Source organism: Stegodyphus dumicola, chromosome 9 (genome assembly GCF_044657685.1).
Source record: "Stegodyphus dumicola isolate Sdum_Otavi_A_Nest chromosome 9, ASM4465768v1".
NCBI lineage: Eukaryota > Metazoa > Arthropoda > Arachnida > Araneae > Eresidae > Stegodyphus > Stegodyphus dumicola.
This window is the reverse complement of record NC_140776.1, coordinates 163,846,104-163,856,514: the sequence shown is the minus strand read 5'-3', so window position 1 is coordinate 163,856,514 and position 10,411 is coordinate 163,846,104. Positions and strand designations below refer to the sequence as shown.

Sequence of the window (10,411 nt, the reverse complement as noted above, 5' to 3'; positions counted from 1 at the left end):
GTATAGCAATAATTAATTCATACAGTGTCTCAAAAAAGTGATGGGACACTTGTGCTTTACAAAAGGAAACTGCAATAAAATAAATTAAAAAAACATGTAAATTTTTTTGTGGGTGTGTTTCATACTTAAATTTAGTAACAATTATTACATAACATACATTTTCTCAAAATATTAAAATATTAATTTAATAAAAATACAATTGTTTAGAACGGAGCAAAACATGGCTCACATAAGTGATGGGACACTACCTACTATGCAACAAAAATCGTCTGAAGTAAGCAATAAAAATATCTTTTGGGGTATTTATTTTTACTCAAAAAGCAATTGGCAATAATTTATAAAATCGTCTGCAGTATTTCTCTCCAGTTTGTTTTGGAAGTTTTGTGTTTTTTAGCTCTGTGCAGCCATGAATGCTAAACGAAAAGAAACTTTGCCTGGAATTCGAAAATTAGTTATTAATTTGCATATTGAACGTGGAAAATCTATTAGAGAAACTACTGAAACAGTTAACTTCAGTCATTCAACAGTTTTCAATATCATTAAACGATATAAAAAGAATCATATGATTCAAGATAAAAGAAGACCTGGCCGACCATCAAAGCTATCCAATGGAATAAAGCGAATTATCGTTCGAAATATTAAAAAAAAATCCAAGAATGAGTGCTCCTAAAGTTGCTGCTGATTTACAAGCATTATATGGAGTAATTGTTATTGCTGAGACTATTAGAAGAGTAATTCGGTCTGCTGGATATCACGGTAGAGCAGCCAGGAAAAAATTCTTCGTAAGTGAAAAGAATAGAAAACTCAGACTGGCTTTCGCAAAATCCAACATAAATAAGAATTCTGATTATTGGAATGAAGTTATATTTGCTGATGAGAGTAAATTTAATATATTTGGTTCTGACGGTAGAATCTTGGTGTGGAGAAAACCCAGGGGAGAATTTCGCTAACAGAACTTGGTGCCAACATGGTGGAGGAGGAGTTATGGTATGGGGGTGTATGTCGTCCACTGGAGTTTGTAATCTTGTTTTAATTGACAGTATAATGGAACAGTACAAGTATATTGACATTTCAAATAAAAATTTGAAATCTTCAGCACGAAAATTTAACCTTCATAACGATTTTAAATTATACCAGGGCGATGACCCCAAGCACAGTGCTTTGAACGTTAGACTCTGGCTGCTGTATAACTGTCCTGAAATAATAAAAACACCCCCACAATCTCCACAATTAAATCCCATAGAGAATATTCGGCAAGAATTGGAATCAAGAATTTGCGAGCACACCATTTCTTCAAAACAACAATTAAAATCGGTGCTTCAAGAAGAATGGGGTAAAATCACTCCAGAAATCACAAAAAAATTAGTCGAATTCATTCCAAGAAGATTAAATCATGTTTTAAAAGTAAAAGGAAATCCAACAAAATATTAAAACCTTTTAAAAAGTAAAATTTTTGGATAAATATTTGATGGAAAAGTAAGTGTCCCATCACTTAAGTGAGCCATTTTCTGCTCCGTTCTAAACGATTGTATTTTTATTAAATTAATATTTTAATATTTTGAGAAAATGTATGTTCTGTAATAATTGTTACTAAATTTAAGTATGAAACACACCCACAAAAAATTTTACATGTTTTTTAAATTTATTTTATTGCAGTTTCCTTTTGTAAAGCACAAGTGTCCCATCACTTTTTTGAGACACTGTACATCATTAGCTAAAGAAAATGCTCGCTTGTTGTAAAACATTTGGAACAGAAACTTTTTAACACAGTAGTAATCGTGTTGTTTGTGAAATACCTTTTTCAGCATTCTGTTCCTAAAATACTTTTAAGGCATAACTTAAAGTTGGAAACGTGCGTTTTAAATAATTGTTATTAAACAGAAGTAAAGCTTTTCCACATAGTTTTTTTGTCCTTTAGTTTACCTATTTTAACCTTCAAAATAAAAACCTTATGCCTTTTTTTGTCTCCTAAACTGCAGTGAAGTAACATTGATATAAAGTTCTAAAATTCATATTTTGCTATATGACCAATAAGAAATATTTATGTTACTTAAAAATAACAATTAGTTTGTGATATCTGCTTTAACAAGAGAGTGATTCAGAGTTCCATTTTATTTGTGCCACTTTGTTCTAATACATGAAATTCGTATTCGTCACATCGTACATTAATTCGAAATTCGTCACATCGTACATCATACAGAGACAAAAATAAGTAAAATTGAAGCAATGCCTTAGAGCAGATGGTTAATGTCAACGTATCGTTAAATACTAATGTTAAGGAGACTTATAAGAATGCTGATAGGTGATGTTTAATCACCTATCAGCATAAAGCAGAGACTTAATAAAGTACACATGTTCTTGCTCTAATGTCACAAAAAGAAATTCATAAACAGTCAAGATAAAAATGGTAGACATTATATTCAAATTATAAAGAATTAGTGATAAAAAATATATATTATCAAACAGTGCTCTTTTTACACAGAATACATTAAATTTAGGTATTACATCAAAGTTATTTAATTAATTTTTGTTCACATTGAATGAGTAATAAAATTCTAGTTAACAAGTCAAAGAGAAATCTTTAAAGAGAGAATGAATATGCATGGATGCCCGTTCAACTCTCTCTTCGTGAAGTTACCTCAGCTATTCTAGTGTATTTAGAAAGTGAGCATCGAGGCTTAAACTCTGTTGAGCCATTTTCATTTCACAGTCCTATCATTTCAAATGTCCTCTACGCAAAGTCGAGATAGAACATGTTTTCATGCATTGCAACTGAATTTTTTGGCGGCTCATTCCGTTGACACTTTTCGAAAACGATTTTCTAAAGCTATGCAACTTCGTAAAATGCAGCTCATCAAATTGCAAGATGCTGGTTTCAACAATGAAATTAAGTACCTAGCATGAGTACTTCATGCTTACTGCCGATTTTGGAAGCAACTTGTAAGACGTAGTTTGTACCATGTGAAGTTTATTCTATTAATCCTTGCTTTGCATAATGCAAAGTAAGGCATTTGTCCGTTATATCTCGTCTCATTTCTAGGTGCAAAATAATTTTCTTGAGTAATACAAAGCAGTAGTAAGAAAGTTATCATAGTATTTAAGAATGTAAGATAGTCATATTGGTTTAGCACATTAAACTGCTAAGTGCCCATGTTCAATAACGACAGAAACTGACATAGATTTCAGTTATTGTCTTACAAGTTTTAAAAATGGTATTTCTACTTATCCGTTGAGTGAAGTTTTAGCTGGTATGGAATTTGCTTGAATACTGGTGGGGAGTTGTACGGAGTTTCTTACTTGATATCTCACAGTATCATGACATGCCGAAGTGAACGTGTAAAGCACACCACATAACACAAGAACTGGGATTTACATCACACACTGATTCAATTTGCAAACCACATGAAAGTGAGAATTCTTCCGTAAGTCTGCAGACGTACGACGTCTGTAGTCATAACAGCCATGCATTTATAGTATATCATTATTAGAGTTGTTGGCGGTTTGCTTGGTGGCTGTGCCATTATTAAGAGTGGTCTCCCGCTCTGTCTGTTTCTCTATAGTATTTTTATTAGGCATTGAGGACCGCTTCTGATTACAAGCAATTACCTTGTGAAAAGCCTTTCGAAAATTGTCTGAAAGGAAAGCGTACAATATAGGGTTGACACATGAATTCATGTATGCCAATATATGTGAAGTGATTTGACCAACAATTCTCAAAGGAGTGAGACCGTATGAGTCGATACTCTTTAGCACCAAAACGATTTGGATAGGACACCAGCAGACTGCAAATATGACGACTACAATCACAACCATTCGGGTTACTCTCTTTTTAGATCTCAAACTTTCTGCGCTAACTCTACCACCTGGAGCAACACCAAACCATAATCGCTTCAGCATCAGCATGTACAGCACGAATATTAGCCCGAGAGGTATGATATAAGATGACAAGAAGAAACAAATCTGGTAAGCAGCGTAGTTATATCCTTCATTGGATAGAAATATGCAAACAGAATATTCGGTACCATCAAAAGTGTACGATACTTGGCCATGTGACTGAAGTGCTGGTATGCAAGTGAGGACAATCACTGCCCACATGACTCCGATCGCTATAAACGCATTTCGGACAGTGCGAATGGACATGGATGTGATGGGATGAACAACAGCCAGGAAACGATCAAGAGACATAAGGACTAATGTATAAATACTAGCGTAAGCACAAACTATGACCAGATACTGGACGACTCTGCACCAGGCATCCCCGAAAGGCCAGTAAGGAAGAGCATAATCAAAGGCTGTGAAAGGTACGCAGAACATGATGAACAAAAGATCAGCTACGGCTAAATTTATGATAAGGACATTAGTGGTGGATCTCATTTGTGGATTGCATGCTACGACGATCACCACCAGAGTGTTACCGATGAGGCCTACCACCACAATGATTCCAAACAAAATTGGCACAACTATACCAATGACGCGTTCCATGGCACTATAATCTATCCTAGCAGTGTTAACAGTATTATTGCAAATTGTCACATTTGTGGTGTAATTTGTTGTGCAGAAACGTACTGTGCTGTTTAGAAGCTGCACTGGGGTGGGCGTAACCAGGCCGAACTCAGAATCGCTGGGTTCCACAATTTCGGCTTCAATCGCAATGTAGTCCTCGTCAAACATTGTGTCAGATGAATGTATTGTTCAGAATCCAAGAATGTTATTCAGCTGTAAAGAGAAGAAAATTCAATATTTAGCATTTTAAGCTTTTCCAGACATAAAAATATCACATTTGTCTGATACATATCATTTCACTTGAGATTTGGTCACTAATTTGGCTTTCTTAATGGCACAGAACAACGGAAAAGAACCATTTACAATTATGAAAACATAGATTGTTAGCATACAGAAACTGATTTACCTGTGAATATTTAAAAAATAAATTATTCAATGACTGATTTACAAGTCATATTTTAAAGCAAGTAAATCAATAGTTAGAACTCTTGTTCTTTAAAATAATATAAAGATAAACATAGATTGTTATATTATACTTAATTATTTATATATAAACACAACATGGATTTTAAAAGCAAATAAATAATTAAAAGAAGAGCTAATAAATTTAAAATTAGCTTTTTGGAACAATACACTAAATGGAAAAATTCGCTAAATTTTAATTATTATATGTCTTCTGCAGGTGAGAAATCCATATTCTTAAGGGGACTCATACACCTTAAACCCCTCATGATCTTCGAATATGTGACTGTTGCAAGAATTGGGATATTTAATCTATTTTAAAAGCAATTACTTCCAACTTTTTACAACTGACTACATAATATAGCTGCTTTGGAAACTAGTAACCAGAAAGTTTGTGTTGCCACAAATATTTTTGTAATTTAATCCTCTTTGTGACAAAATATTTCGCCATGTTTCCACCTTGCGCGCATGATATTTTAAAATTGGCTAATGGACATACTTGAAATTGGATGGAATTCTTTATACGGGCACTATTTTCTAACTGAACCAACAATCTGATGAATATTTTAATATTTAAAAATTTTATGGACGAAAACATTAAAATTTTCTTTAATAAAATACATTTTATACACACAACTCAAAATAAAATAAAAATTTAACTTACAATTTTTAGAATTTTAGGTTTACAGTAGTTTCCAAATGTCATAAAAGCTATATATTAAATATGGAATTAAATTATGAAACAGAATGTTTTAAACTGTGCGCGCAAGTTGGAAACATGACGAAAACTGTTGTCACGAAGCGGATTAAATTATAAAAATATTTGTGGCAACACAAACATTCTGATTACTATTTCAGAAAGCTTATGTAGTCAGCTATAAAAAGTTGGTAGTAATTGCTTCTAAAATAAATAAGTTATCCCAACTCTTGCAAAAGTCACCGATTCGAACATCTTATGGGTTTTAAGGTGTACGAGTCCCCGTTAATAAAATATTTTTTTTCTACTTGGTTATACATCGTTGGTCCTCATGAGACTGGAGAGCATAAACAATACCAAACTAGAATTATAAAACGATAAAATAGTAATTAACCTCATTGCAGTCACAATGCATACATTGAAACTAGAAAATGTAAAAAAAAAATATTGTCCCTTGATGTCAACTGCATCAACTCTCGTAGCCCGCCAATATCGATTATGTAGGCTTTCTTCCTTCAACAAGGAACATTTTAGCAAATAAACTCTGTCTATCTTCTAATTCTGGTTGAAATAATTGCGTAAGGGGCTATCATATATACTAATGCTGCGCAAATGTCTGGTAAGATGATCACGTCCGGTCCCCAAACGAAGCGTTGCAACTAGGATGGATCTGGGAGAATCTGGTGTATTACAAATCAAATTCCTCCATTTATTAGTGTTAATTACTTCACATTTTTCCTCATAGCATTTTTACTATTCTTTTTATCGGTGTAAACTGTATTCCACTATTATTTGATTGCAAAATTTCAGTTCCCGTTACAGCTATAAGCCCATCCATTCGTATAAGCACATTCATTGCCAGTTATTCAACATGAGCTGGGATCCGTTGTAAGACAACAGTTATAAGGTAATTCTACCGCCTTCTTAGCATGTCTTCGTGGTGTAGTCGTCTGTATGCTGGGCGCGGATTCTCGCCGAAAGCGTTGCTCATATTTCATCTTGCCTGCCTCCAAAAATAACTGATGTCTCTACAGTGGCGCCTTAACTAAAAAGAGGGTAGATGATGATTCTTCGCACCCAGGATTCGGCGATTGGATCCCCTGAAAACCCTTTAAAAGGAGGAGTACATAATGTATTTCTTCCGCCTCCTTAGCGTGCCTTCGTGGTGTAGTGGTCTGCATACTGGGCGCGTATTCCAGCGGTCCGTGGTTCGATTCCAGGCGAAGGCGTTGCTCATTTTCCATCTTGCCTGCCTCCAAAAATACCTTATGTCTCTACAGTATTCCTTTTGAGTCTAGAAGAAAGAGAGTTCTTCTGCAAGATCCAATAATTTTGGATTCTGCGACATCATGTGCAAAAATGTGTTATGTTATACGACATTATGTGCGAGGGGTAATGTTACTCGGGTCCGTAGCACACTTTAAGCTACCTATGCCCTCTGGGTAGTGATAAATGAGTAACAACTCTTAAAAGATTGGAGCTATGTTTACTGCTATGGAAGCTTTATGTATTTTGTACTAGAATCTTGGCGGGATGTTATAGGAAAAGAAGGTGGAATTTGAGAATAATTGTCGCGAAAGGTGTGTCGATATCTTCTCTCTATTTTAGAATTATACGTTTATAGTTAGAGAAGGGCAGCCAGTAATAAACCAGACGAAACAGAACAATCGAAAATTTTGTGACTTCACAAACGGATTGCAGTTCAATTGCTGGTTTAATTTCGAATGATTTGTCCATAAAAATTCTAACTTCGAACTAAAGTAAATATTATTTGAGCAAAATAAGGAGAAAGTTGAATTTGCTTAACACGCGTTAGTGATTTATTTCTATATCAAAGCATTAAAATAATTGTGCGTGTATCCTATGCATTATTCAAGAATATAGAATCGTAAGACTAAAATAGAAATATAATAGACTGGTTCGCAAATAACCTTGTCTTCTGTTTTTGCTTAAAAATGCAGATATACGTTGAGTATATAAATAGAAATTAGTCACTATTTCTTAATTTTTTTTTCGCCTTTGGAAAGAATATAGGCGTCTAGAACGTTGATATTGGAAAGAATATAGGCGTTGACCAAGACTAGAACGTTGTTATATGAAAGAATATAGGCGTTGACCAAGACTAGAACGGAACTGATGGTCACTTTTATTACAGAGGTACTTAATAAGTTGGACACCGTTACCTTCTATCAAAAGACATACAATTTACATCTATGCCTTCTTCGGGATTAGAACCCAGGCCGTTTGGTACGGCAGTCAGAGGCATTAACCACTTTAGCGTTTGGGCGGATCGTTTCTTACAAATTAGAGGTTCATTTCTCTGAGTCGTAAGAGTATATGATATCAGAAACATTTTTAGTTGCTAGTTATTCAAAAACATTGCACTTTTAACTCACATTACGGATCAAGGAGCCATTACAAACATTAAATGACACAGCGAAAGGATTTTTTAAGGTGGTGGTTTATTTTAATTATGGCAAAGCACACGAGGGCTATCTGCCTAAGGAGAGGGATGCCTTCGGGGAGGACTTTCTCAGAGAAACTGGCTCGTATACACGTTACACATGGGGAAAACCACGAAAACGCCCATGCAGCCAGCCCGTTCGCGGGATTCGAACCTCGGACCGAACTACCAGTGTTCAGCAACTTTACCGCTCGGCCGCTGGTGGGCGATCTTTTAAGAGAACCATGCTTATGGATGCTAATCCTTCCTTAACTTTTCATGTAGCTTTAAAATCAAAGTTTTATTATTTTGAGACTGCATGAAATATAATCAAGCCGCTGCAGTAAACCTTTTAACAGTGTGATAAAAGTTAATGCTGAGCATAACCTTCGCCGAATTTTCTGTAAGAAGAAAAAAAATATGTGTTAATTCTTTTATTCTTGGAAAAAGTAGAACCTACATTCATTTCCCTAGGAATCGACAGATTTTTGATAAAAAACCATGACAATCTAAGATCTTTTTTACCCTTTACTAAGTTTTATACCATAGATACGTCGCACAGAAGCCTTTAAATTAATCAGGAAAATGTTCCTCATATATTATATGAAAACTGCAAAGAGCTGCATAACGCATTTCGAAATGCATGCCCTCAGGAAAAGACTACTAATAGGTTGCATGGTTGTGTGTCATATATAAACCATGCACTACCGGCGCTATGTCAAAGTAGACACTTCTAAGAGTATTCCTGAGCGGAAAGTGATTGTCAATATGGTATCAAACATAGCTTTATAGGATTATGTTCCGAATTTCCTAATGCTTCAAAACTGAGCTAACGTTCAACTCTGTGTTATTATATTAAACATGATTTATACTATATAACACATCATACTTATTTATTCCGTGAATAGCACATATCTTTAATACAGCTTACAATATTCATAAACTGTTGTAGGAAGTTTATAGCTTGCAAATATAAAGAATAAAATAGCGATGAACATAGAAAACTGCATTTAGAATTGCAAAGAAAAATCTCACTCAGATGAATTGCAGACCCCGGTAACATTTTCTATTCTAAAACCATTCGAAAATAAATCGCAGGAAGGAATCGGTAGGATATAACTCTCAAGGAACAAATCTCTGAAGTTCTTTTAAGTACGAATTACGGAAAGCTAACGCCTACCTTTGGTAATCGTATGCAGAAAGTATAGTTAAAAGAAAGTTTAGCTTAGGTTATTCAAATAGGATAAAGCCACGAAGACTATCTGCTTAAGAGGAGGATGCTTTCGTGGAAAACTTTCTGAGGGAAATTGACTCTTATTCACGCGTATAGTAAAAGAATAAAGAAATTATGAGAAACATGTTATAACTAAAGTAAGTATCAACAAAATATGATGTCTGAATAATATATCAGTCTGAATGTATTGCTACTGGATTTATATAAAAGCTCTTCATTTCATCCGAGAATAACAATACATTTCATTTTCATTCATTTGATGCAATATGCAAAATTTAAGATCGAGTAGTATTTGACTAAAATAAGCCTATAATTAAAATGTAATATTTAAAACATGTTCCCATAAATAGTTCAAAGGATTCTTTTTCAAATTAGCAAATCCTTTTTTACTGTCATGACTTATTAAGCAAAAGTTATTAACAAATGTCTTACTTATTAAAAAAAGGCTGTGACTTATTTATTAGCCAATGTTTGTCATTAAAAAATTAGGTTGTAAAGTATTTTCCCGCCTTATTAGCGTGCCTTCGTAGTGTAGTGGTCTGCATGCTCGCGCGTATTCGAGAAGTCCGCGGTTCGATTCCCGGCGAGGGCATTGCTCATTTTTCATCTCCCCTGCTTCGAAATAACCTAAGATCTCTACAAGGCTTTAATAAACATTCATGGATTTTAATTTAGCTTCACATTCCTCTCAAGAACCATTACTTATGTTTGAATATCCTAAAAGGAATTTTGCTTAAACTATATATCTAGCGATGCATGAAAACCTTTGCTATTCTTGTGTAAGATACAAAGCATTTTTTTAAATACTGCTTCATGAAATTCAATTATTTGAAATGAATAGTTACAGCTGTAATATTAGTACCTTCTAAGTATTTTAATAGTAGTTTTTGCTTTATGATTATTTATACATTATGCTTTTGCCAAGGACTTCTTATAACGCACTATTCGTATAATACAATTCTCGTTACCCAGCCGTTTAGAATACACTTCCGCTCTGATTTACATCTTTCCGGGACCAGTTTAACATATATTATAATGAGGTTTTTATTTAGTTATGGCAAACATTCCGTTT

At 34.2% G+C, this 10,411-nt stretch overlaps 1 protein-coding gene across 1 annotated transcript in view; it reads right to left on the bottom strand.

Moving 5' to 3' along the window:
• Positions 1 to 1,651: 1,651 nt before the first annotated feature.
• The window catches only part of LOC118183029 (allatostatin-A receptor-like), an 888,863-nt gene continuing 880,103 nt past the window's right edge, over positions 1,652 to 10,411 (bottom strand). Inside the window, exon 6 of the mRNA XM_085824290.1 lies at positions 1,652 to 4,716. Coding sequence (XP_085680416.1) covers positions 3,469 to 4,671 — 1,203 coding nt within the window. The 5' untranslated portion in view covers positions 4,672 to 4,716 and the 3' untranslated portion in view covers positions 1,652 to 3,468. The remainder of the gene's footprint in view (positions 4,717 to 10,411) is intronic.